Here is a 27,373-nt window from a genome sequence, read left to right as displayed (position 1 = left end):
TATCAGGACACTCCATTCCACTCCTAAACACTTTGGCATGCTTATCATCAACTAGATTCTTTCTGTTTCAGTATTTTTTTAAAGCTTTTATTTATTTGAGAGAGAGAGCATGAGCAGAGGGGGAGGGGAAAAGGGAGAGGGAGAAGCAGACTCTCCATTGAGTAAGGGGCCCGATACCGGGGCTCAATGCCTGAGATCATGACCTGAACCACCCAGGCACCCCTAAGGGCTTTTTTTAAAAACCTTTCTACCCTTTATTCTTGCTAACAAAAATGGTTCATGGGGTACCTAGGTGGCTCAGGCAGTTAAGTGTCAGATTTATGATTTCAAGTCCTGAGATCAAGTCCCAGAATGGAACTCTGCACCAAGTTTGGAGTCTGCTTGAGATTCTCTCCCTGTCCCTCTCCCTCTGCCCCTCCCTGCCACCCCAGCTCTCATGCATGCATGCACTTGTGTGCACAAGCTCTCTCTCTCTAAAAAAAAAAAACCTAAAATAATTTTTTAAAAGTTCAATTCTTCTTGCACGTTTAGTGTTGTGTTTTGTTACTGTGTGCTCACTTCAGTAGCATATGTACTAAAACTAAAATGATACAGAAATTAGCATGGCCTCTGCACGAGTATCACATGCAAATTTGCAAAACATTCCATATTTTTTTTAAAATTAGCATGGCCTCTGCATGAGTATCACATGCAAATTTGCAAAACATTCCAAATTTTTTTTTAAATTTAAAATTTTTTTTTAAATTTTTAAAAAATTTTTTTAATTTTTTAAAACTATAATTTTTTTAAAAATTATTTTTTAAAATATTGTGGTAACACCTTACATCCATTAGGATGGCTTCTACCAGAAAATAAATGTTAGGCGTATGGGGACCCTGGTGCACTGTTGATGAATGTAAAGCAGCCACTGTGGAAAACTGTACAGAGCTTCCTCAAAAAATTAGAAATACTGTAAGATCCAGCAATTCCACTTCTGGGGTTATACCCAAAAGGACTGCAGCAGAGTCACAAAGATATATTTGTACATCCATGTTCAGAGCAGCATTAGTCACAATAGCTAAAACGTGGAAGCAATCCAAGTGTCCAGTGGATAAAGAAAATATGGTCTATACATAGAGTGGAATATTATCCAGCCTTAAAAGGGCAGGAAATTCTGACATACGCTACAACCTGGATAAACCTTGGGGACATTATGCTAAGTGAAAGAAACCAAACACAAAGGCAAATCCTGTATGAGTCTACTCACATGTGATACCTCGAGTCATCAAATCCATACAGGTATCAAGTGGAATGATAGTTGCCAGGGGCTGGGGCAAATGGGGAGTTACTGTTTAAATGAAAAAATTTTAGTTTTATACAATGAAGAATTCTGAAGATGGGTGGTTGTACAGCATGAATGTCCTTTTTTAAAAATATTTTAATTATTTATTCATGAGAGACAGAGAGAGAGAGAGAGGCAGAAACATAAGCAGAGGGAAAAGCAAACTCCCCACAAGGAGCCCAATGTGGGACTCGATCCTGGATCCCAGGATCACATCCTGAGCTGGAGGCAGACACTCAACCACTGAGCCACTCAGGTGTCCCCATGAATGCCCTTAATAGCACCAAACTATACACATAAAAATGGTTAAGATGGTCAATTTTCATATGTTTTTCACTGCATTAAAAAATTGGAAAAGGCAGCCTGGATGGCTCAGCGGTTTAGCACCGCTTTCAGCCCCAGGCGTGATCTGGAGACCCAGGACCGAGTCCCACATCGGGGTCCCTGCATGGAGTCTGCTTCTCCCTCTGCCTGTGTCTCTGCCTCCCTCTCTGTGTGTCTCTCATGAATAAATAAATTAAATATTTTTTAATTGGAAAAAAATAAAAAATAAATTTTAAAAAATTGGAAAATTGGGGGCACCTGGGTGGCTCAGTAGGTTAAGCATCTGCCTTTGGCTCAGGCCATGATCCTAAGGTCCTGAGATGGAGCCCTGTGTCAGGCTCCCTGCTCAGCAGGGGGTCTGCTTCTTCCTCTCCCCTTGCCTGCAGTTTCCCCTGCTTGCCCCCTCTCTCTCTCTCTCTCTCTGTCAAATAAACAAATAATATTTTTTTAAAAATTGGAAAATTGCATATGAAAGGTTTTTTTTAAAGACTTTATTTATTCATGAGAGACAGAGGGAGAAGCAGGCTCCACACAGGGAACCCGATGTGGGACTTGATCCCAGGACCCCAGGATCATGTCTTGGGCCAAAGGCAGGCACTAAACCACTGAGCCACCCAAGCTTCCCATATGAAAGGCTTTATTTTTTTTTTAAGATTTTATTTATTTATTCATGATAGTCACACAGAGAGAGACAGAGACACAGGCAGAGGGAGAAGCAGGCTCCATGCAGGGAGCCCGACGTGGGATTCGATCCCGGGTCTCCAGGATCGCACCCCGGGCCAAAGGCAGGCGCCAAACCGCTGCGCCACCCAGGGATCCTGAAAGGCTTTAATATGAGTTTTGACAAAGACGTATAACAGTGTAACCCAACTCCTATGAGGAAAGAACATTTCCATCACCCAGAAACTTCCTTCAAGTGTTCCCACTTTTTTAAAAATCAGATTTAAAAAACAGATGCATTTTAGGGCATCTGGGTGGCTCAGTCAGTTAAGCACCTGATTTGATCTCAGCTCAGGTCTTGATCTCAGGGTCCTGAGTTCAGGCCTCATACTGGGCTCCACACAGGGTGTGGAGCCTACTTAAGAAACACATACACACACACACACACACACACACACACACACACACAAATGTGTTTCCCCTGTTCTAGAACTTTATAAAATTGGAATCATCAAGTATCATCATGTACATATTCTTCTGGGTAAGGTTTCATTCACTCAGCATTTTTTTGAGATTTATCCATATTGTATATACATGTATATTCATCCATGTACATCAGTAGTTTGTTCTTTTATACAACTAAGTTATATTTCAACATATGAATATACCATAATCCTCCTGGGTTTTTTAAAGACTTTATTTATTTATTCATGAGAGACACAGAGAGAGAGAGAGGCACAGGCACAGGCAGAGGGAGAAGCAGGCTCCATGCAGGGAGCCCGAGGTGGGACTCGATCCCAGGTCTCCAGGATCAGGCCCTGGGCCGAAGGCGGTGCTAAACCGCTGAGCCACCCGAGCTGCCCCATAATTGTTTGTTGATGGACACTTGGACTGTTCCAAGTTCTTGGATATTACAAGTGAAGTTGTTATAAACATCCACGTATAAGTGTTTTTGAAAATACATGTTTTTGTTTGTTTTGGTTAAATACCTAGAAGAATTACTATGTCGTAGGATGTTGTAATTCTTGATGTGACTGGATTTAGGTCCACCATTCTGCTACTTGTTTTCTGTTTGTCCTGCATGGTTTTTGTTCCTCTAGCCCTCCTTTCCTATCTTCTTTGGAGTGAACTACATTTTTTTAAAGACTCTATTTATTTGACAGGGGGAGAACCAGAGAGCACAAGCAGGGAGAGCAGCAGAGGGAGAGGAAGAAGTAGGCTCCTCGCTGAACAGGGAGTGGGATGTGGGCTTGATCCCAGGACCCTAGGATCATGACCTGAGCTGAAGGCAGATACTTAACCAACTGAGCCACCCAGGAGCCCCTGAAGACAACTATATTTTTAAATTCCATTTTAACTTCTCCATTGTCTTTTTAACTATACATTGCTACTTTTTTTAAATTGAAGTGAAATTTACATAATATAAAGTTAACCAATTTAAAATGTTCAATTCAGGGACACCTGGGTGGCTCAGTGGTTGAGCGTCTGCCTTTGGCTCAGGTTGTGATCCCGGGGTCCTGAGATCAAGTCCTGCATCAGGCTTACCATGGGAAGTCTGCTTCTCCCTCTGCCAATGTCTTTGCCTCTCTCTCTCTCTGTCTCTCATGAAAAAATAAAATCTTTAAAAAGTATAAAATAAAATGTTCAATTCAGTGGCATTTAGTGCATTCACGAAGTTGTGCAATCACGATTTCTATCCTGTTCTAAAATATTTCCATCTTCCCAAAATAAAACTCCACCCACGAAGCAATCTCTCTCTATTCTCCTCTTCCTAAGTGACTGTCTACCACAAGTCTACATTGTCTCTGTGGATTGGCCTACCATGAACATTCCACATAAATGGAATCATGTGGAATATGTGGCCTATTGTGCTTAACTTCTTTCAATTAGTATAATGTTTTCCAGGATCATCCACATGGTATCATGTATCAGTACTTCATTTCCTCTTCCAGCAGTCATAATTCCATTGCATGTATACACCACATTTGGTTTATCCATTCCTCCACCAATGAACATTTGGATTGTTTTTAGCTTTTGACTATTGTGAATAATGCTGCTGATTGTATTATTTTTGACTGTTTGCTCTAAAGGAGCCATTATCAAGCATTTTGGTTTCAGGACCCTTTTATACTCATAAAAGGTATTGAAGATCCCCAAAGACCTTTTATGGTCTTTATGGGGGAGAAAATACAGATATACAGATACATGAAAGTAAACTGAAAATTTTTAAATATTTAAATATTTTATGTTAACATAAAGTGTTTTTATGAAAAATATATTTTTAAATATATTTTAAAAATTAATCAGAAGAGAGGCACTGTTTTATGTTTTTGCAAATCTCTTGAATGTCTGGCTTAATAAAAGACAGATGGATACTCATATCAACTTCTGCATTCAATCTGGCGTGATAGGCTGTTTGGGTTGGCATACAGGAAGAAAATACAACCTTATATACATATGTTATTGGAAAAAGGAGGACCTTGCAACCCTCCTGAACTGCTTTCGGGGATCCCCCAAAGTCTTCATGTCACACTTTACGAACCATTGCTCTAAGGATTTCACTACATACCCTTAACTTTTCAGACTCCACTTAGAGTGAAACGGCTGGGCCACTGGGGCTGCCCTCTTTCTTTCTCTCTCTCTCTCTCTCTCTCTCTTTTAAGATTTATTTCTTTATTTAGGGGGGAGCAAAGGAAGAAGGAGAGGAAAAGAATCCTTGAGCAGGGATCCCTGGGTGGCGCAGCGGTTTGGTGCCTGCCTTTGGCCCGGGGTGCGATCCTGGAGACCCAGGATCGAATCCCACATCGGGCTCCCGGTGCATGGAGCCTGCTTCTCCCTCTGCCTGTGTCTCTGCCTCTCTCTCTCTCTCTCTTTGTGTGACTATCATGTATAAACAAAAAATAAAAAAATAAAAAAAATAAAAAAGAACCCTTGAGCAGACTCCTTGCTGCGCATAGACCACCATATAGCTCAATCAATCCCAGAATCCTGAGATCATGATCCAAGCCAAACCAAGAGCTGGATGCTCAAATGACTGAGGCACCCAGGCTCCCCCAAGTCTTTCTTTTTTTTATTTAAATATGGTTGACAGGGGTGCCTAGGTGGCTCAGTGATTGAGCGGCTGCCTTTGGCTCAGGACGTGATCCTGAGGTCCTGGGATCAAGTCCTGGCTTCTCCCTCTACCTGTGTCTCTGCCTGTCTTTCTATGTCTCCCATGAATAAATAAATAAAATCTTAAAAAGAGAGAGAGAGAGAGAGAGAGAGAGAGAATTGACATACGACACCTGTGTTAGTTTCAGGTGCATAACATATTACTTTCAATATTTGTATACATTGAGATATTTATATATGTGATCATCACAATAAATCTAGTTACCATCTGTCCCCTTACAGAGTCATGAAAAAGTTATTTTTACCTCAAATCTTAAATGAGCAGCCAACACTATCAGCCAATCTACTACACTTCCCTAAATCTCCTTCAAGAAGTTTTTCAAGGCAGAGGTGCCTGGGTGGTTCAGTTGTTAAGTGTCTGCCTTTGGCTCAGGTCTTGATCTCAGGGTCCTAGGATGGAGTCCTGCATGGAGCCCCACCCCACATCAAGCCACACCCTGCATTAAGCCCCATATCCAGCTCCCTGCTGAGCAGGGAGTCTGCTTCTCCCTCTCCCTCTGACCCAACCCTCTGCTCGTGTGCTCTCTCTTTCAAATAAATAAAATCTTTAAGAAAAAATAAAAAAGAATCAAATGCATGTTTAAAATAAAAGAAAAGGGGCTTTTCAAGGCAGCAATTTCATCTCTTCACCTCACTACATGTTCACTAAGGAAACAGACGCAGGAGAAGGAGCACTCCCTGGCTTTTCCAACCCTAGCTCCGCAATCTACTAGCAGTGGTATCCAGATTTCCTTCCCTTGCTAATAGTAGTGTCGCAGCTCCTGACTCTGGCCTATTTCTCCCTTTTATACTGAATTTTTCTCTCTCTTTTTCTTTTAAGATTTTATTTATTTATTCACGAGAGACACAGAGAGAGAGACAGAGACACAGGCAGAGGGAGAAGCAGGCTCCCCATGGGGAGCCTGATGTGGGACTCAATCCCAAGACCCCTGGATCATGACCTGAACCAAAGGCAGATAGATACTCAGCCGCTAAGCCACCCAGGTGCCCCTGTACTGAATTTTTCAATCTCTTCAAATACTTAAAAACTTTGCCACTGTAAAAGTCCTCTCCTTCTCTGGCTTTATCAGTTTCTTCTCTGTACTGGATCATACCTATCTGCCCAAAAACAAGCCTTAATGTGGCCATTCTTAAAAAGAAATGAACACAGAAAAAAGAGAGGGAATGAGATAGATCGACCCCTTGGGCCCAGAGCTCCTTCCAACCTCTACTATATTTTTCTGCTTCTCTTCCCTGCAAATTCCCTCCAGAGTTGCCTATATTTCTGGGGCCCGCCTTCTCAACTCCCCCCACCCTCGCCTCCAGCCCTTCTCACCACCTTGGCCCTTCTTTCCCACGAGTCCACTGAAATTTCTGCAATCTCTCCCAGTCCATTGGTCAGGTCTCCACTCTCATCTTGCCCAACACTCAATACAACTGGCCATTCTCTCCTTCTACAACATCATCTCTTCTTGACATTTTGGTGTGACCACCCTCTTTCTAGTTTTCCTCCTGGCCTCCAGTGCTTTTTCAAGCTTCCCAGCTGGCTCTCCTCGTCTGGCTCCCCAGGACACAGCTGAGAACTGACTCTCTTTGCTTCTCCTTCATCTCACTCTTCTACTAGGTGATCTTCTCTCATCCAGGACCACAGATGTACTAGTGACTCCCAAATTTATAGCTGTAGCTCTGACTTGCCTCTCTGCTCGACTTTTTTTTTTCTCTGCTCGACTTTTATACCCATCGGGTGACATCTCCACTAAGATGTCCAAACTTAAACTTAATATATCCAAAGCAAACTCTTGTTTTCCCTTCCAGAGACCTTCTCCTTCTGCAGACTTTCCCATGCCAGTGAATGGCACCACACACACCCCCACCCCAGTTCCTCAGCTCTTAAACTTAGAATGAGTCTCCTCCCTCCTTCACAGCATCCCATCCATTAGCATCAATAGCTGTCTCCACAGATAGCCTGAATCCAGCAACTTCTTCTATTCTCTGCTGCTTCAGTCTTGTCCACCACCTCTCTCCTGGACAACACCATCCTAATAGACATTCCTGCTTCCCCTCCTGCTCTCATAGTCCAAGCTTTCACGGTGGAATGATCTTTCAAAAGTATAAATCAGATCATGTCACTTCCATGCTTAAAATCCTCTAATGAAGGGGTGCCTGAGGGGTTAGTTGGTTAAGCATCTGACCCTTGATTTTGGCTCAAGTCATGGTCTCAGGGTCATGAGTCTGAGTCCCACATTGGACTCCGTGCTGGATGTGGAGCCTGCTTGAGATTCTCTCTCTCCCTCTGCCCCCCCCCTCCTGCTCGCTCGTGTGCGCACATGCACCCTACCTCTAAGGAAAAAAACTTCTAATGGAACACTTTATCTGTAAATAGATATTTTTCCTATCTCTGTCTCCATAAAAAACTAGAAACAAAGACCAACTCAATAGCTATGAGCATCCCAGCACCCAGTTTGTTGTTTGGAAATGTCATTCCCTACCAAAAGTAACCAGGGCTTTTGGAAATGGCTGTTTCCAAGTCTGAGACAAAAAATGTACAATGTGAGCCAAAAATATCTTGTCATAACAGAAAGTAAGGAACCTATCAATGACTACCAGGATCATGACAAAAAGACTTGGAAGTCAAATCAAAGAAAATCTTGCTGAGGAAAGATGGAACAATCTTAGTTTTAATAGAGATAACAATTGCAATGGACTGAAATCATCAAAAATGCTGCAGTTCATAATTTATACTGAAAAACATAATAGATCACCTTTGAAGGGTGATAGGAAACAAATTCGCTATCTTAAAAGCTGATTAACTTAATAGAGAAAAATCAAGCATGTATCCTGCCTTTTCTACATTAACTGTACCACTGGTGAAAAAAAAAAAAATAAAAAAACAAGATTAGAGGAAGTATCTCTTTTTAGAAAGATTCCAACTGATAAATGAAAAAGAAATGATAGAATATAAATATCACCATGTGGCACCATTCACTGAATTAACAGATACAGACATTTTGTGTATGTTGCTACTAAGATCAAAGAAAAACAACCAGGGATCCCTGGGTGGCGCAGCGGTTTGGCGCCTGCCTTTGGCCCAGGACGCGATCCTGGAGACCCAGGATCGAATCCCACGTCGGGCTCCCGATGCATGGAGCCTGCTTTTCCCTATGCCTGTGTCTCTGCCTCTCTCTCTCTCTCTGTGTGACTATCATAAATTTAAAAAAAAAAATTAAAAAAAAAAAAGGAAAGAAAAACAACCAGACACAGGGACGCCTGCGTGGCTCAGTGGTTGAGCATCTGCTTTCGGCTCAGGGTGTGATCCCAGGTCTGGGGATCAACTTCCTGTGAGGAGCCTGCTTCTCCCTCTGTCTATGTCTCTGCCTCTCCCTCTGTGTCTCTCAAGAATAAATAAATATAATATTTTAAAAAAGAAAGAAAGAAAGAAAGAAAGAAAGAAAGAAAGAAAGAAAAGAAAGAAAGAAAGAAAGAAAGAAAGAAAGAAAGAAAGAAAGAAAGAAAGAAAGAAAAGAAAGCCAGACATCAATGTGCTCTCTGATGAAAGAGTACACTACAATGTAGAGTATCACCAAAGTGATCCAAACCTGTGTCAGATTATGTTTCCGGATCTAGGTGCTAACTTGATTGAAATAAGAGAGGGCAGAAAATGTTGAATGAGTTCAACACTGAATATGCAGTCAGCAAAAACAGACTGAAAAATTCTACACACCATAAGGAAAAGAAGGAGATTAAGAGGAAATCCACAGATAAAAAGACTGAAAGTGTATTTTAAGAAAGCTTTTTAAAATGCATCTAAGGGGGCACCTGCGTGGCTCAGTAGGTTAGGCGTCTGCCTTCAGCTCAGGTCATGATCCCAGGGTCCTGGGATAGAGCCATGTCAGGCTCCCTGCTCAGCCTGGATTCTGACTCTCCCTATCTCTCTCCCTCTGCTTCTCTTGCTTGCTTGCTTGTACTCTCCCTCTCTGTCTCTCAAATAAATAAATAAGATCTTTAAAAAAATTTAAAAATAAAAATAAATAAAATGCATCTAGGGATGTATATTTGGGTGAAAAAACTGTAAAGACACCCCAAATCATAATTACTATGAAAGTGAGGGAAAGTGAGGGTTCCTTTCAGAAGAGGGAACGTGGTTGGGTAGGGGGAGAGTCCAAGGAGAGCTTCTGGGGTTGCTGCAAAGTTTTATTTTGTGACCTGGATGGTGAATACAAAGATGTTTGCCTTCTAATAATTAAGCTATACATTTGATTTGGTTGACTTTTCTACATCTGTGTTTTATTATGTGATTTAGTGGGGGGGTGGGTAGTACAAAAACAAAAACAAAACAAAAACAAAAAATCTCTAACACAGGGACTGGCCATCTTTTTCCAAAGGACCAGATAGAGAATATTTTAGATTTTCCTGGCAAGAGGCGAATCGAGGATGTTATGTAGGTACTTACATATAACCATTAAAAACGTAGTTATTTAAAAAAATAATAAAAAATAAAAATAAAAATGTAGTTATTTAGGGCAGCCCGGGTGGCTCAGCAGTTTAGCACTGCCTTCAGTCCAGGGCGTGATCCTGGAGACCTAAGATCGAGTCCCACATCGGGCTCCCTGCATGGAGCCTGCTTCTCCCTCTGCCTGTGTCTCTGCCTCTCTCTCTCTCTCTCTATCTCTCATGAATAAATAAATAAATAAATCTTTAAAAAATTTATAATAAAAATTAAAATTTAGTCATTTAAAAAATGAATATGGACAAACAGGGCATTGCCACACTGAGGCTCCACTAATCACTGAATTCCTGATACCAGGGGGCTCCTATCTGTGGAACCCACACCCCCACACCCTCGCCGGTCCTCACGGGCAAGGCTCTGCTCCCATCCCCTGCCCTTGCTCCCCTCAGCCTCCCCGTCTCTTAGCAACAGGAGGACGCAGGTCCCCACCTTGAGCCAAGCTGAAGCTGGTGGCAGCAAGCATGAACACGGGGAGGCCCCCCACTCCCCCCCAGCTCCACCCACTTGCTCGGGGAGAAAGGGGAGTGAGGCCAAGAACATCCAAACCTTAGGACCCTGCCCCAAGCAAAAGCCTATGTCCCGACTCTTGCCACAAGTCCTCTACCACAGCCTTGTCACTCAGGGTAAGGTCTCCTAGGCTAAGGCCAGCAAGAGCACCACCCAGGAGCCTAGTTGATACACAGAATTTCAAGCTTACCCAGACCTACTGAGTCAGTGTCTGTGTTTTTAACAAGATCCCATGAAATCTCTATGCATACTAATATTTGACAAGTGTTGCTTTCACAATCGAGATAAGTCAAAGCCATAAATAAATAAACAAAACTAGAAATACCTCTTATGGGAACTTTTCACCTCGACACTAAAAGACAGCTTTTATGATGAGGAAGTTCCCAAAGCTGAGTTCCCTATGATCAGTAAGAGTAAAAATTCCCTTGTGTCTCCTCTGACCATCAGTCCAGGACAGAATGCATCACTGACCTCAGGTTCCTGCTCTCAAAGCCAATGGGGAAATCAGGAAGGACAATTTCCATTCCCAGAATAAGGGCGTTGCTTCTCACAAATGAGGCAAAAAGAGAAGGCACAAAGAATGGGCATCTTGGACCTGCCAAGATAAGTAAGCCAAACAACAAGACAAAGGCAATCCCAGACCCAGGGAAAGCAGCACCCAAACCCAGCTGAACAGCTCCCAGGAAACCGACCAAATTTTGCCTTTTACACCCCAAAATGAAATTCTTACAAATACTAAGACAGATGAAAAGTACTGCCGAGAGAAGCTCCCAGGTCAGTAACTTCCCAGTCGGGTGAGTTCTCTCCATATGTATGTATCTTGAGAAACTGCAGACCTTAAGCTTCACTTCCTCATCAGAGGACAGTGGCAAATCAGAACATCACAATTCTAAAAGACCTACTTGACTTCACTGGGGAAAAAAAGAGACTGACTACCAGAGAGTATCACTTTTTTTTTTTAAAGATTTTATTTATTTATTCATGAGAGACACAGAGAGGCAGAGTCACAGGCAGAAGGAGAAGCAGGCTCCCCGCGGGGAGCCCAATGCAGGACTCGATCCAGGACCCCAGGATCATGACCTGTGCTGAAGGCAGACGCTCAATCACTGAGCCACCCAGGTTCCCCAAGAATACCACATTTAAAGAAAAGAGAACGATCATTTTTTAGTGGCAGGGACAAAATAGTAAGATGGAGGAAAAACCCTTCTTCAAACAGAACTCAAGAAATACATTTCCAAAAATCCACAATACATGCTATAACATGGGATAAACCTTGAAGATATGCTAAGTGAAAGAAAACAGTTACATGGGATGCCTGTGTGGTTCAGTGATTGAGCGTCTGCCTTTGGCTCAGGTCATGATCTGGGGATCCTGGGATCACTTCCCACATCAGGCTGCTTCTCCCTCTGCCTATGTCTCCGCCTCTCTCTGTGTCTCTCATGAATAAATAAATAAAATCTTAAAAAAAAAAAAAGAAGCTAGTTACAAAAGACCATATATTGTAATTCTATTTATATGAAATGTTCAGAATAGGGAAATCTACAGAGACAAAGTAGATTAAAAGATGCCTAGGCCTGAGAGGGCTGGGGGCTGCTTAACAGGTAAAGGTTGTAAGGTTTCTTTTGGTGGTGATGAAAGTGTGCTGAGAATGATTATGATGATGACTCTGAATGTACTGAAAGCCACTGAATTGGTGCACTTTAAATGGGTGAATTGTAAGGTATGTGAATTATATTTCAATAAAGCTGTTTGGAAAAATAATCCACGGCTCCACACCGGATTCACGTTTGTCCAAACACAGAGTCCCTGTGGCACCTGGGTGGCTGTTGGCAAAGTATCTGACTCTTGTTTTCACCTCAGCTCATGATTCAGGATCGTGAGATAGCCTCGAGTCAGACTCCACACTCAACAGAGTCAGCTTGACATGCTTTCCCCTCTCTCTCCCTCCCCTCTGCTCCTCCTCCTGCTTTCTAAAATTAATAAACAAAATCTAAAAACCTTCTGGAAAAAATCTGAAAAAGAAAGGTGACATCAGTACTGGTTGGAGGCCCCAGCTAGATTTTCTCTAGCAAAACACTCCCATCTCAGTTTGGGGAAGAATTTCACAGTCTTGTCTCAAGATCATCAATCTCATAGAAATCCCCATCTGGCTTTGGGTTCCTGTTCCAAAAACATTGGAAAAACCAAAACAGGCAAAACACACTTTCAAAACAACTCCTTTAATTTACATGGGCAAGGGAAGAAACAGAGGATCTTGGGATGGATGCTACGAGCTCTGTCAGAATACAATGTTGATAATTCACTATTGCTATAGAAACTCAAGTCCAAAAAAAGACTACACATTTCCCAAAGAAACCATGTTTCAAAAGTCCCTAAAGAACATAACTCATAAAGAACGATCAAAAGACCACGGTGGTTAGCTAAGGCCTTGTAGGTGACCACCCTGATTACAGCTCTGCGGCCCCCGTTGGGCTTTTTTTCTCTTCTTAACCTGTTTAATTTCCCAAACCAAGAGCAGAGGTTATCATGAGAAGCCCCATGAGGACCCTGGCTGTACCCTCAAGGGCCTGTGCCGGCTTTTCGGTCACAGCTGTTACCATGGAGAAAAAGACAGAAGCAGGAGGTGGAACAGGTATCTCTCTTGCCCTAATGCAAAACACACAAATCCCTAGGGCATTGGGAAGCCGAGAGAGAAATCTGTGCCGCTGTTGGTCAACAGCTTCTTCTTGCACTGACAACCTGGATTCTCTCTAATCCCCAGGCAAATCAAAAGACCAAACGTTGGGACACCTGGGTGGCTCAGCGGTTGAGTGTCTGTCATCGGCTCAGGGCCTGGTCCCGGTTCAGGGATCGAGTCCCACATCTGGCTCCCCACAGGGAGCCTGCTTCTCCCTCTCTGCCTCTCTCTGTGTCTCTCACGAATAAATAAATAAAATATTTTAAAACAAGTAAAAGATCAAATGTTATTAAGCAATTAATAACGGAGCAGATGCTGTTTGGCTTCTGTCTCCACTAGACTCCTGTCCCAAAGGGCCTGCTTTGGTCCCTAAGAACAAAAGGGCAAAGGGCTTTGGCAAGTCTCTGGGAGGGTGCCTGGCACATAGCTGATATTCAATATGTATTTACTGAATGCTTCTTGAATGAATGCTGGTATTACCTCTCTTGGTGCTACTTCAGCCTTCCTCCCTCAGCCTGGAAACACAAACACACACACGCAGTTGAATCCCGGCCTGTTCACTGCAATTCCAGCTGCAACCTTGCAAAATTAATAAACCTAACAATTACTACAATACAGATCTCTGGAGAGCAAGGGATTTTGGTTAATGTTGTGACTAATATACACCTTAAGGGCCTAAAACAATGCCTGGCACTAGGCTCTAAATCAGCATTTGTTTGGGGCGCCTGGGTGGCTCAGCGGTTGGGCGTCTGCCTTCGGCTCAGGGCGTGATCCTGGGGTCCCGGGATCAAGTCCTGCATCGGGCTCCCTGCGGGGAGCCTACTACTCCCTCTGCCCACGTCTCTCTACCTCTCTCTCTCTCTCTCATGAATATATAAGTAAATCTTAATAAATATGACAAATTCATTAAGGGCCTACTACATGCCGGGCAGCTGTGCTAGCTAGGCCTACTCCTGCTGAAGTCACTTCCACCCAGGAGCCAGAGGTTGCCTCGAGTCCTCCTACCGCCAGGGGCCGCTGTAAAAAGCGCGCGGCTTCCTTCCCCCGTCACCGTCCATCCCCGCGGTGTCCTTTGACCCCGTGAAGTCACTGCCCCGAGTTAAGATGGCGGCGTCGATGGCAGCGGCCGCCGGGGGACTGCGGCGGGCCATTCGAAGGTCGCCCCTGTGGGGGGGCCCCAGCCGCCGGCCGCTCTCATCCGAGCCCCCTCCGGCCCAGGCCACCGCCGTGCGAGACGCCTTCCTAAGCTTCTTTCGGGACCGCCATGGCCACCGGCTGGTGCCGTCCGCTTCCGTGCGGCCCCGCGGCGACCCCAGCTTGCTCTTCGTCAACGCCGGCATGAACCAGGTAGGGGCGGGGCTACCCTGCGCGGGGGCGGAGCTCGTGAGCTATCGTGGGAGAAAGGCGGCGCGGGATTGGGCGAAAGAGGCGAGGGGCGGAGCTCGTGGCTCGCGGGGGAAGGGCCGCGCGTGGTCGGGCTGAGTGACGCCCGGCGCGGGCGCGGGCGTGGGCGTGGGCGTGGGCAGGGCTAGGCCGGGGAACGCCAGGGTTTGGAGGGAGTTTTAGGTCCAAGAATGGAGGGTGTGGTGTGTGGCGTTCTTCGGGGGCAGGCTGGCGGGGGAAGTCTGGCTTCATCCATTCATGCTTTAAATAAGGAGAACTGATTCATTAAATAAATGTGTGTTGAGCACTTAATGTGTGCTGGGCTGTGTCCTCTAAGCTTTTGACTTTGAGCACCGCTTCCTGTCTAGATTTCTTTGTCTTCCTCTGTAAAGTGGGCGAGCAGGGTGAGGGGAATAGCTTAGCCTTCAAGGCTGTTAAACGCTGGCTCTGTGAAGTGTGCCCTGTGGTCTGGGTTTTATACCATTTATTGCGCGTGGTTTGAAGAAGCTGAAATGGGGGAGGAAGCCATTCAGTGTTCTGTTTCCAGCCAACACACACCTCCTTCTTTTACCTTGCCTGATGTACTAGCAGGAGGCCTCTGTTTGGTGATTTATTTACCCCTGGTCTGCTCTACACACACCAGAGATGGGTGCCGCCATGCTCCCAGATTGCCCCCTTGTCCAAGACCCCACTGCACTCTCAGGGGCACAGCCAGCCTTCAGTCTGAACACCCCACTCCCCGCCTTTCCCTTCTCCTGAGGGAGTGAGCACTGGGACCTTCATGTGTTTCCAGTTCAAGCCGATCTTCCTGGGCACTGTGAATCCACGAAGCGAGATGGCAGGCTTCCGACGTGTGGCCAACAGCCAGAAATGTGTGAGGGCTGGAGGACGCCACAACGACCTGGAAGACGTGGGCCGGGACCTTTCCCATCATACCTTCTTCGAGATGCTCGGCAATTGGGCTTTTGGGGGTGAATATTTTAAGGTGAGTCTCCAGGAAGCCCTGAAGTTAGGAAAGGGCCAGTTGTCAGCCAAGCAGGGCCTCAGGATTAGTCCTGTCTCCATTCCTAGTGTCTCCTTAGACAGGACTCCTACTAGACACAGAGGTGAAGTGACACAAGTGAACATGTGTGGTAGGAATGTGTTTCACTTCCCTAATTGGATTGTAAGCTCCTTGAGGACCAGGATTGTGCTTCTTGCCTAACGGCTAATCAGTAATTGTGTGAATAAATGGTCAGACAGAAATACTAAAATGCAGGAGTTAGGAATCATCCCAGGGTTAGGGTGGAAAGACAATTTGATGAAGAGGGTGGGACTTGAAAGAAAGGATTTAGAAGAGGGGAAACTTTCTAGGCAGGACAAAAAAAAAAAAAAAAAAAAAAACCTGAAGCAGAAATGGTCATGGTTTGTTCTGGAAACAAGGTGGGCAGTGCAATTTTGTCTAAAGCTGAGGGCTAAAGTCTTGTGGCTTGATTGACACTTCAGTGGAGCCATCTTCTTACCCATTTTCCTCCTCCCAACCCATGTGGGTTTCCCCTGCAGGAAGAGGCTTGCAGCATGGCCTGGGAACTGCTGACTCAAGTCTATGGGATCCCTAAGGACAGGCTCTGGGTCTCCTACTTTGGTGGTGACCCCAAGGCAGGGTTGGACCCAGACCTAGAGAGCAGGGACATCTGGCTCAACTTAGGGTAAGTCTGCCTCTGCCCCTTCTGTCCATCTCTGGAGGGCACAAGGACTGGCAAATAGAGAGTACCAGCATTAGTCCTCAGAGTTTCAACATATCCTAGCAGACTGGGGTCAGCCTTGTCTCTCCTCTTGATGAGCTTGATGGAGAGGCTCTCATGGCAAAGAGCGTTCTGGCTTCCAGGTTTGTCTGTCTTCCTACTACTCATCCGGCTTTCTTCTCAGGGTGCATGCCAGCCATGTGCTTTCCTTTGGACCAGAAGAGAACTTCTGGGAGATGGGGGACACTGGCCCATGTGGGCCCTGTACCGAGATCCACTATGACCTGGCTGGTAGAGTGGGAGCCCCCCAGCTGGTGGAGCTTTGGAATCTGGTCTTCATTCAACACAACAGGTAATGGAATGCTGAAGCAGGAGGAAAATCCCTGGCCAGAAATGGAAAAGGCGGTAGCCAAGAGACTTTGATCTGCTTCTTATTAAAGAAAAACAAACACTTAAATGGTGCTTATTGTGTGCCAGGCACATTGCTAAATACTTTTCAGATAATAATTGATTTAACTCTAGTCTGTGCACTTAACAGTGTTTGTTTGTTTGTTTGTTTGTTTGTTTGTTTGAGAGAGCGAGAGCACACAGGAACTGAGGAGGGGTGCAGAGGGAGAAGGAGAAAGAGAGAATCTCAGGAGAATCCGGAGCAGGCTCCATGCTCAGCATGGATCCCAATGCGGGGGCCTGATCCCATGACCTGAGCCAAAACCAAGAGTCAGATGCCCAACTGACTATGCTTATAACAGTTTAAACTAGTCATTGCTCCTCTTAGGCCTCTGCTGTTGTATCACAGGATGATGCTGAGCTTCATGATCTCTGAGATTTTCCTCCAGCTTTGACGTGTCTCTTTCTCAGGACAAAGAATTCTATCCCAGAAAGGGGACGTGTGGGTCCCATTGAGAGGCGGAGGGGTGAGGGTGGAGATCACCCTTTATGAGAAAGTACACACAGGAACAAAGGCCATCGCTATCTGTCTTCAGTGGGAGGGGTGGATACTGCCTTCTGGTTCCTCCCACTCTCAGCCCCCTCATTCCTCCACTGCATTTGGGCATCTGCCTCACCCCTGAAATCCTATGTGGGGCCTCACCTTGCACACCTTCCCTGGCCAGAGAGACAGATGGAAGCCTGCAGCCCCTGCCCCAGCGGCACGTGGACACAGGAATGGGCCTGGAAAGACTGGTAGCTGTGCTGCAAGGCACACCCTCCACCTACGACACTGACCTCTTTTCCCCGCTGCTCAAAGCCATACACCAGGTGAGCTTGCCTCTTCCCTTCCAGAAGCTATTGCTCTCCGTCTTTGTTGAGTACTTCACATACTCCCTCATGACCAGCCAAGGATACCAGGGTCAAACATGAGGCTGAGATTCATGTTTGTTACCTGATACTGCCCCTAACTCCTTCCTTCCTTCCTTCATTCAAAAAGTATGTGTTGAGTGCCTACTTTGGGTGAAGTTCTTTGTACTTGGTACGGGAGAATAATAGTAAACAGAAAAGAGATCACAGAGATTATGTTGTAGCCTAGAAGATAAATAATAAATGTGTGAAAGAACAAATGGCAGATTTGAACAGGATTGCAGATTGTGACCAGGCAGTACAGGTGGGTGACAGTAACAAGGAGAAGGGGATGGGTACAGAGGAATCTTAGACCCGGTGTGTGGGGAAGGCTCACCAAAGAGATGATCTTTGAGCTGAAACCTGAAAGAGGAGGAGCCAGCCACAGGAAGCTCATTCCAGGTAGAGGGGACAGCAGGTACCAAGGATGTGAGGCAGGAAAGGAACACAAGGGTGGCCAGCTAGCTAAAGTAGAGTCACGTGGGATGTAGCTGGAGAATGTGTCACTGAGATTTTGCTGTGTAACAACCCACCTAACACTTTGTATTTTAAAATAATAAGTTATGTAGCATAAGTCTGTGGGCTAGCAATGCTAGCTGGGTTTTGTTGGGTCATTCTTTTGGTCTTCTGTGAGTTCATTCATAGACCTGTAGTCAGCTGTGAGGAAGTTCTACTTCCAAGGATCGGCTGGCTGGCTGGCAGTTCAGGGCATCGTGGGTGACCAGGCTGCATGTCGGTCAAGCACCAGACTAGCTGGGGCTTGTTCACGTCATAACTCAGCAAGGTTCTAAGAAGAAAAATAGAAGTACACAGAGGCCTTTTGAGGCCTGGGCTCAGAACAGTGTCGTGTCCACCTCATTCTGTTGGCCAAAGGGTGTCACAAGGTTAGCTAGCCCAGATTCAAGGGGTGGAGAAACAATTCCATCCCTGGATGGGAAGCAGCTTTGGTCACATTGTAAAGTGGCAAGCACACAGGAAAGGGAAGGATTGTGGACATTTTTGAAACAGTCTCCCATAGAAAGGAAGGCAGAAGTCAAACCTCCTGGGGCCTTGAAATGCACAGTGGGATTTTTATTCTAAGTGCAGTGAGAAGTGCTCTAAGGTGGGGGGGGGGGGGGCATGCCACTCTCGCTGTGTGGAGGATGGGCTGGAGGGAGACCTGAGAAGAAGAGTAACTGGGAGGCTTTTGCAGAGTCCAGGAAAGAGACAGTAGGACGTGGTGTAGGTGGAAGTGGAGAAGAGTAACTGATTTGAAAGATCTCACAGAGGGCAGCCCCGGTGGCGCAGCGGTTTGGCGCTGCCTGCAGCCTGGGGTGTGATCCTGGAGACCCAGGATCGAGTCCCACATCGGGCTCCCTGCATGGAGCCTGCATCTCCCTCTCCCTCTGCCTGTGTCTCTGCCTCTCTTTCTGTGTCTATGAATAAATAAATAAAATCTTAAAATAAAAAAAAAGAAAGAAACCTCTCACAGAGATGGGAGCAGAAGGCCCCAGTGATGGATTAGATGAGGAGGGGAAATAAAAGTCAAGGCCTGCTCCCTAGTTTTTGACTCTGAGCAGTGTGGTGGATGGCAGGACTGTGCAGGGAAAGGGGGAAGCTCAGGAAAGAGACAGGTTTGGGGCTCCAGGTATGGAGCTTGATGAATTAGGCATCTGCTTCAGTGCGCTTACACATAGGCACAGCTGACACCCACCCCCAACCCCGTAAAGGCTGGAGGAGTGGGTATGGGCAGCCAAGAGCGCCTGGAGTCAGATGGACCAGCTTTAAATCTCAAATCTGCTCGCATGGATTGAGTGGCCTGTGGCACTCAGCTCCTCTGAGCCTCAGTTTCCTCTTTAAAGCGAGGCTAGTAATACCTCCCAGAGCAGGATGTTTTGGATATTAGACAACGCGTCATTCAAGTACCCACACTGTTCTGATAGTGGGAATTCATTACGTGATCACAGCTGTGATCACTGTTAGTGCTGAATATGGCCCTGGGAGGACAGGGACTGGCTCCCATTCATGTTTGAAGCCCCTCCAGCCAGGCCGTTCCATATAAGTGGCCGGCTTTAGGCGTAAAGGTAGATGCTCTGGGAATGATGAAGAGCACTCCACCTGAGCCACGTCAGGCGGGGCCAGCAGCCATGTCTCCTTGTCTCCCACTCGCCAGGGTTGCGGGGCACCCCCTTACTTGGGCCAGGTCGGAGCAGCAGACAAGGGTCGCACAGACATGGCATATCGCGTGGTGGCCGATCACATCCGCACACTCAGTGTCTGCATCGCTGATGGTGTCTACCCTGGAATGTCGGGCGCCCCGTGAGTCTGGAAGGGCTACAGAGAGAGGCAGGGGCTGGTGGTGGTTGCAGGGGAGAGGAAGGAAGGGGATGGAGAGGTGGGTTGGGTTGAGATGACAGGAGGAGTGGGGAAAGGCAGGAAGCTCTGAGATGAGAGCACACACTCTGGACTTTGTCCTCCCCACTCTCCATACTGCTGACCAAGGGTTGCTGGGCATTCATATTTGGCCTCTGAACCCCTCCAGGCTGGTTCTTCGTCGGATCCTCCGTCGAGCTGTGCGGTTCTCTACGGAGGTGTTGCAGGCACCACCGGGGTTCCTAGGCAGCCTGGTGCCTGTAGTGGTGGAGATACTGGTGAGGGCAGAGCCTACTCTTCTGGGTCTCCCTAGGTACTCAGGAAGCTTACAGCTGAGTCCAGACAGTGCCCCCAGCCTAGACTCCCCACCCGAAGTGTCCAGCGCAGGTCCTGTGGGGCTCAGAAAGCTGGGATTGCATACAAGAAGTGGAGAGCCCTCAAGAGGCCTCCTTGCCCAGGCTGCTGAGCCTCTGAGTTTGGGACCCCTTTCTGCCTACATTCCCTAATCATCAGCCTGAGCTGAGCTCCCAAGGCTGGTGTCGTCAGAGAGGCCCAGGGAAGGGAGGTACCAGCAGGCCGATTGCCTTTCACATCTCCTCCGCCTTCTACCTCCCTCAGGGGGATACTTATCCAGAACTACAGAAGCACTCAGCCCAGGTACTGGCTCTGGATGGGGAGGGTGGGGGGGCGACAAGACTCTGGGTGGAAAGCGGCTCTCCTGAGGAGCCCTAGATCCAGCGCTGCCCTGCCCCTCCCCTTTCAGATAGCCAGCCTGGTATCAGAGGAGGAGGCAGCCTTCCTGGCCTCCCTGCAGCGGGGTCGGCGGATCATCGATCAGACCCTGAGGTGCCTGGGGCCTTCTGAATTGTTCCCTGGTGAGTGAAGTGACTAGCCACGGCGTGAGGGCCTCACTTAGGCGAGCCAAGACAGGTGGAGGAGGGAGCTCTGGGGCAGGCCTGTGCCTAGCGTCCACACCCTCCCCCCTCATGTCCCTCTCCCTGCACCATCTCCAACACCCAGACCTCTCTGTGGCCAGACACCACCCTGTTTCTCCCCACTTCCTCACTGCCCAGCTGGCCCGGCCTCCAGTCTGCTTTCCAAGGCTGGCATCATGCCGAGATCGAGCTTCCCTTCTCCTCTGAAATGACAGATAACGAAGTGCCCTGGGCTACCCCCAGCTCTGGCCTTAGAGCCTGAAGGCTAACCCCTCCTGGACCTATCCAGTGTAGGGAGGGGACACTTGTGCTTGGCACCTGGGGACTTCTGTGTGCTTAGAAGAACCTCAGCTCTTCCTCCTTCTCCTTCATTCCTTCCCCTTCTGTCTATCCTGCCCCTTCACCCTGAACACCCTTTGTCTTCCTTCCTCAAAGCTGAAGTGGCCTGGTCCTTATCACTGTCTGGGAACCTGGGGCTCCCCCTGGACCTGGTAGAGCTAATGCTGGAGGAGAAAGGGGTGCAGCTGGACTCTGCTGGGCTGGCACGGTTGGCCCAGGAGGAGGCCAAGGTACAGGACAACCCCTTCCCCAGCCCTGAGTTCTTGGGGGAGGAATGCAGCTATTAAGGGAAACGAGGTTGAGGTAGGGTCTGTCCTTTACCCTGTACACACAGCCTGTGGAGAAGGACACTAGTGCAGTGGGCTAAACAGGAGCAGAAGGGGAGAGGGCAGCACAGCGTCCCAGAGAGGGGACCCCCAAGGGCAGCAGTGAGGGAGGGAGGACTGATCCCGGGACCCTGCATGATGGGAGGGTCACTGGCCAGCCCACGGTCTCTAGTGGCCAGCCAAGTCCTGTGGGCTTATTCCAGAGGGGGCTGCACGGTCCACACAGCTGTGTGGCAGGGACAGGGCTCCGTGAGGCTCAGATCCCGTTGCATTGTCCACGTGCCCCTTCCATACGCATACGCCTGTCCCGCAGCTCCGGTCACGGCAGGCCGAGCCAGTTCAGAGGCAGGGACTGCAGCTGAATGTCCACGCACTGGGGGAGCTGCAGCGCCGAGGCGTGCCCCCAACTGACGACAGTCCCAAGTACAACTACTCTCTGCGGCCCAGCGGAGGCTATGGTGAGAGCCTGGACTGAGGCTGGTGGCCACAGGTGTGCCTGGCAGTGACCGAAAGGGATGTCTATGACGGTTGCTCCCAGCCCTGTGCATCCCCTGCGATAGCCCCCAGGGGTCGCTGTGACACCTGAAAGTGTGCCCCTCCCCCGCGCCATCCCCCCACCCCCCACCCCCAGCCACTTGGCTTACTTGGCTTCGAGTAAGGCACAGACAGACCCACATCCCACATTGCACACCCCTGCCTAGCCCTGATCACTATTCTTCTCCCTGACAGAGTTCAACCCCTGTGAGGCCCAGGTGCTCCAGCTATATTTGGAGGATGGGACAGCTGTGGCTTCTGTGGGGAAAGGCCAGCACTGTGGCCTCCTCTTGGACAAAACCAACTTCTACGCTGAACAGGGGGGTCAGGCTTCAGACCGAGGCTACCTGGTGCGGGTGGGCCAGGAGGTGAGCCCTCATACACACACACAAGTTAATTTCTGCAAACGGCAGAGCTGAGCTGGGAAGGGAGCCAAGGGGAGGGAAGAGCTACAAGCTGTCACTCTAGTGCCTAAGCCCCTGCCCTTCCCCAGGATGTGCTGTTCCCAGTGGCCCGGGCCCAGATCTGTGGAGGCTTCATCCTACACGAGGCTGTGGCCCCTGAGGGCCTGAAGGTGGGGGACCAGGTGCAGCTACATGTGGATGAGGTAAGGATCCCACCCAGACACTCAGAATATCCTGCAGCGTCTCGACTCTCCCCGCCCCCCAGGATCCTGGGTGACAAAAGTGTTTCAGGCCTGGCGTCTAGGCTGCATGGAGAAGCACACGGCCACGCACCTGCTAAACTGGGCCCTGCGGCAGGCCCTGGGCCCAGGCACGGAGCAGCGAGGTTCTCATCTCAATCCCGAGCGGCTGCGCTTTGACGTGGCCACCCAGGTGAGCAGGGCACAGAAAGACAAGCTTTGAGTGAAGCAGCAGGCTTACAGAGAGATGGTCTGATGGAGGCCCAGGGGGCGAGGGGGGTGGTTAGCCAGTCCGAGGACCTGTTGAGCCCAAGGAGGGGTATCTTGCCCTCAGGCTCCCCCCATACCAGGGAGGGGGCAGGCCACATGGTGTCCAGAGCCCTCCTTTCACCTCCAGCCACCCAGCTTCCTTCTTCCTGCTGTCACCCATGACCTTCTTGCTCAAACTTGAGCTGTCCTCCCTTCCTTGCCACCCTGTCTCCCTTCCTTCCTCACACATCTGGCTCCTGCATCCCCCTCATCCCGTGTTTCTCCTGTAGGGCTGCCCCTTGTGGCGAGCTCCCTGGGTATAGAAGAGCGTTTTCCTTTCTTCACCAGCTTCTAGTGCCTAATGAAAGGGCTGCAGTTTCCAGCAGGCCCAGCCTCCAGGTAGCTTTATAAGGAGAAGAATTGTCTCCTCCACAAAGATTAACTGAGCACTGTTTTAGAACCTGAGGATAGTCGGTGAACATTGACTGCCACGTTATAGGCACGGAGCTGACTTCCGGTCAATCTGTTTCCCCTCCCCCATCCCACCAGGCTCCACTGACCCCAGAGCAGCTCCAGGCAGTGGAGGGCACTGTACAAGAGGCCGTGGGGCAGGATGAGGCCGTTTACATGGAGGAGGTGGCCCTGGCACACACTGCTCATGTCCCTGGCCTGCGCTCTCTGGATGAGGTGAGTTGGGGAGCCCCGGTCGGTGGAGATCAACTGCCCCACATACACAGGCTAGTTAACAGACTTGTCCCCTTACCCTCTCTTGCAGGTATACCCAGACCCTGTACGGGTGGTATCAGTGGGGGTGCCTGTGGCCCGTGCACTGGACCCAGCCTCCCAAGCTGCACTGCAGACCTCTGTGGAGCTGTGCTGCGGGACGTGAGTCACTCCTGCCTACCTGCCCGCCCTGACCTGGGGCCCTGGATCCTCATCCTTCTTTGGTCTTTGGAGCCTCCAGCCCCCAGTTTGGAGCTTAGGCAACTCTTTTCAATCCCACCATCCCCACTGACTTCCTTCTCCCTCCCCCTTCCCACAGGCACCTGCTGCGCACAGGGGCTGTAGGGGACCTCGTCATCATTGGGGAGCGCCAGCTCACCAAGGGCACTGTCCGCCTACTTGCTGTCACTGGGGAGCAGGCCCAGCAGGTCAGCATGCCAGCGGGGTTCAGGAGACTGCTGGATGTGGATGGGGGGGCGGCAGGGGCACACATGGCTGATGCTGTCAGGCTGGGGGATGCCCAGCAGCAGAACCAGGGTTCATACCTGTGTGCTAATGGTGCCATCCCAGCTGTTGGCAGCTGTTGTGATTATTTGGTGCCTTGATTGGTCCTGATTGTTAAATATTTCTAATTTGGCCCTGACTGACAATGGGTTGAGAGCCCCTGTCCTGGGGGAGTGAAAGTAAGCCAGTAGCCCCAAGCATCATATTCTATCCTTGCAGGCCCGAGAGGTGGGCCAGAGCCTGGCCCAGGAAGTAGAAGCTGCCACAGAGCGGCTTAGTCGAGGCAGCCAGGATGTAGTGGAGGCTCACCGACTATCCAAGGACATGGGACGACTCATTGATGTGAGGGTCACCCCTGCTGTGCAGCTGCAGCTGCTCCCCACCCTCTCCTGGCCCTTTCCCTTCCCCTGCCTCCCCAGACCCTTCCAGTCCCTCCCCAGCATTCCTGTTGGACTCCAGCTGGCCTAGATATTTGTCGCTTGTCTGCAGGGTGGGGCGTGGTGGGTGTGATATCTTCCCTCTCCATGCTGGCCCCCACCTTGGAGTCTGGGCTCAGGGAAGGGCATGGCTGATGGGCTTCTGGCCGTAGGCTGTGGACACGGCTGTGATGCCTCAGTGGCAGCGGCGGGAACTGCAGGCTGCCCTAAAGGTGCTACAGCGGCGTGCCAACACGGCCCTCCGAAAGCTGGAGCTGAGGCAGGTAGGAGGAAGTTAGGTTGATACCCACAGCTCAGCAAGGGTCAGAGACACTCTAGCATGCACACTGAGAAGCCTCCAGGTCTGACATGGGGCAGTTGCAGGGCGGGAGGCCGGGGGGGGGGGGGGGGGAGCATAGGTCCTGTCTCTCTTGTTAGCTAGGCACCAGCACCAGGCCATTCCCCTCCTTCCCTCTCTGCCAAACTGTGCTTCTTCTTCAACTCCCAAGTCAGCCTCAGACTCTGCCTCCAGGAAGCCAACTGACTCAGGCCATTCAACCCTCATTGCTCCTTGACTGCAGATCCACCTTCCTCCTGCCCCCTTTTCGTCCATATGTGCTCCAGCCATAGGCCTTCACCTTCAGTGGCCTATTTGTGGGGGCCTGGAGCAGTGGTGAGAGGGAAGAGGTAAAGGGGATGGGAAGAACATAAGCCATTCGAGGCAGAGCACCCCGGCACCTCCACTCAAAGCCAGACCTTTGCTGGGGGTGGGGATTTCTGGACTGGGGCTCACTTTGGAAGTGAGAGCTGGTTCCCTTCCCACCCCCCAGGCTGCACAGAAAACCCAGGAGCTGCTGCAGCGGCACTCGGAGGGGCCCCTGATCGTGGACACAGTTGCCGCCGAGTCCCTCTCAGTGAGCATTGGGGCCGGGTTCGAGGGGGTGGAACATCCTGAGTGGGAGGTCGCCGGGAATCCAGAGAGTGGTAGGGTCACCATCGGCCCTCCCTTTCCCAGGTGCTGGTGAAGGTGGTGCGGCAGCTGTGTGAGCGGGCACCCTGCACATCTGTGCTCCTCCTCAGCCCCCAGCCACAGGGGCACGTGCTGTGTGCCTGTCAGGTGGCTCAGGTAAGGAATGGAAGAGGGCAGACCCACCAGCCCATCCTGGTCCAGCTCTCAGGTTCCACACCTTTGATTCCTCCAAGGAAGGGTAGAGGGGATCTATGAGGACACCCCAGGACAGGGATAGGGCCATCTCTTCTCCCTAACCATAGCCCTCCAACCAGAGAAGGCACTGTGAGCCTCCCTAATTACCACCACCCCCTCAGGGCCACACACCCTTGCAAACAAGGAGCAGACATTCGTTAACCCCACACACACAAGTTCCCAGCCCAGTGCTCTCCCGCCTCCTTATCTGATTCCCCTCTCATGTGCCCAGCTGGGGAAGGGCTGCTCTGCCTCACTGCCACTTCTGTTTCCGTCCCCAGAGTGCCATGCCAGCCTTCACAGCAGAGGCCTGGGCACTGGCGGTATGCAGCCACATGGGGGGCAAGGCCTGGGGCTCTCAAGTGGTGGCCCAGGGCACCGGAACCACTGCTGACCTAGAAGCTGCCCTCAGTACAGCTCGAACCTATGCCCTCGACCAACTCTGACCCAGCTCACCCAGGGACTTACATAGACTAAACAGCAGACAGGCCAGTGCCAGGAGCCCTGCAGGAGCCAGCAGAACCTCCCTGGAGGCTGGAGCAAAGGACTGGAGCCTGGAGGCCAAGCAGCTAAGCCCAGGAGGGCCGGCCATCTTGGGCCATCCCCCGTGTAGACACAAGGAGATGGAGCTGTAGAGAAATGGACCCAGAGATACACCCTCCCACAGGGTGAATATCGAGCCAGGGACTGTCTTGGCTGTGATTGCATATTACAAAGTATTTCACCAAGGGGCGCCTGAGTGGCTGTTCAGTTGGTTGAGCATCTGCCTTCAGCCCAGGTCATGATCCCGGGGTCCTGGGATGGAGCCTGGCATTGGGCTCCCTGCTCAGCGGGGAGCCTGCTTCTCCCTCCCCCTCTGCCCCTCCTTTTGTTCTTTTGTTTATGCTCTCATCCCCCACCCCTGTTAAATAAATAAAATCTTTAATATATATAATTTCACAAAGGCTAGGAAGTTCCAGAAGGTCTTTTGTTTAAACAAGAGTCACTTTCCCCTCCAAGCATCCTTCTATAGGTGTCCTGTCACCTGTCTGATCCCTCACATAGGATTGAAAAGTCACCCAGCATCCAAATGAGAACCATTCTCATTGCCCCAAGTGCTTAACGAATGGGCTTTCCACACCAGGGGGTTCTGGGCACTCACAAAGGTGTCCCTAGCTGCTGAGACCCAGACCTGCCCTGTGAAAGTCATTACAGCAGTGCAGATCCTCACTGGTGCCGCTTGTTTCATTAACAGTAACTTCCCATTTTCAGGAAGGCAGGCCCTGGTGATTTGTCAATGAAATGAGCAGCAGGTACTGGTCAGCTGCTGACACTGTGGTGAGAACCAAAGGCATAAAACTTCCTGCACTTGTGGAGCTTTCTGCTAGCAGGGAAATACGCAGTAAAGAGAAGGCAGCAGATGGAAGGCAGCAATGAGGTCTGCAGAGAAGGCAGGACAAGGATTGGGAGGGGTGACTTCGTTGTTTCCTGGGAGGTGGCACTGAGTGGAGGGTATCTGAGGGAACAGTGCCCCAGACTGAGGGCACAGCCAGTGCAGGGGCCCTCTGGGGGAGGTGAGCC

At 49.4% G+C, this 27,373-nt stretch overlaps 1 protein-coding gene, 1 long non-coding RNA gene and 1 other non-coding gene across 3 annotated transcripts; 2 read left to right on the top strand and 1 right to left on the bottom strand.

The window, feature by feature from the left end:
- The first annotated feature begins 550 nt into the window (after window positions 1-550).
- LOC112641895 (U6 spliceosomal RNA) lies at window positions 551-654 on the top strand. Its single transcript, XR_003124881.1, has one exon. It is a non-coding gene; the product is annotated as a U6 spliceosomal RNA (small nuclear RNA).
- A 13,577-nt stretch (window positions 655-14,231) lies between these two features.
- Window positions 14,232-26,759, top strand: AARS2 (alanyl-tRNA synthetase 2, mitochondrial). Its single transcript, XM_025418919.3, has 22 exons — window positions 14,232-14,493; window positions 15,323-15,514; window positions 16,072-16,217; window positions 16,438-16,605; window positions 17,366-17,510; window positions 19,741-19,886; window positions 20,110-20,218; window positions 20,559-20,597; window positions 20,704-20,815; window positions 21,311-21,444; window positions 21,854-21,998; window positions 22,270-22,442; window positions 22,568-22,681; window positions 22,770-22,910; window positions 23,516-23,653; window positions 23,742-23,851; window positions 24,009-24,117; window positions 24,413-24,535; window positions 24,783-24,893; window positions 25,440-25,523; window positions 25,625-25,735; window positions 26,095-26,759. Exons 1-22 carry the CDS (start codon window positions 14,251-14,253, stop codon window positions 26,257-26,259), a joined length of 2,958 nt encoding a protein of 985 aa, XP_025274704.1. The 5' UTR covers window positions 14,232-14,250; the 3' UTR covers window positions 26,260-26,759.
- LOC118350400 (uncharacterized) lies at window positions 17,505-20,165 on the bottom strand. The gene is made up of 3 exons (XR_004804099.2): window positions 20,029-20,165; window positions 19,762-19,901; window positions 17,505-18,375 (listed from the first exon to the last, which is right to left on the bottom strand). It is a non-coding gene; the product is annotated as an uncharacterized LOC118350400 (long non-coding RNA).
- Window positions 26,760-27,373: the final 614 nt, after the last annotated feature.

Source organism: Canis lupus, chromosome 12 (genome assembly GCF_003254725.2).
Source record: "Canis lupus dingo isolate Sandy chromosome 12, ASM325472v2, whole genome shotgun sequence".
Classification (NCBI taxonomy): Eukaryota; Metazoa; Chordata; class Mammalia; order Carnivora; family Canidae; genus Canis; species Canis lupus.
The sequence above is the reverse complement of the archived record's forward strand: the minus strand, read 5'-3'. Positions and strand labels throughout refer to the sequence as shown.

Bases quoted from the DNA above. Each gene is read 5' to 3' on its own strand.
- AARS2 (XM_025418919.3), top strand. From the start codon at position 14,251: ATGGCGGCGTCGATGGCAGCGGCCGCCGGGGGACTGCGGCGGGCCATT. The intron at 17,511-19,740 runs GTGAGCTTGCCT...CCCACTCGCCAG, and splicing joins TGCTCAAAGCCATACACCAG to GGTTGCGGGGCACCCCCTTA. The intron at 22,443-22,567 runs GTGAGCCCTCAT...GCCCTTCCCCAG, and splicing joins TGGTGCGGGTGGGCCAGGAG to GATGTGCTGTTCCCAGTGGC.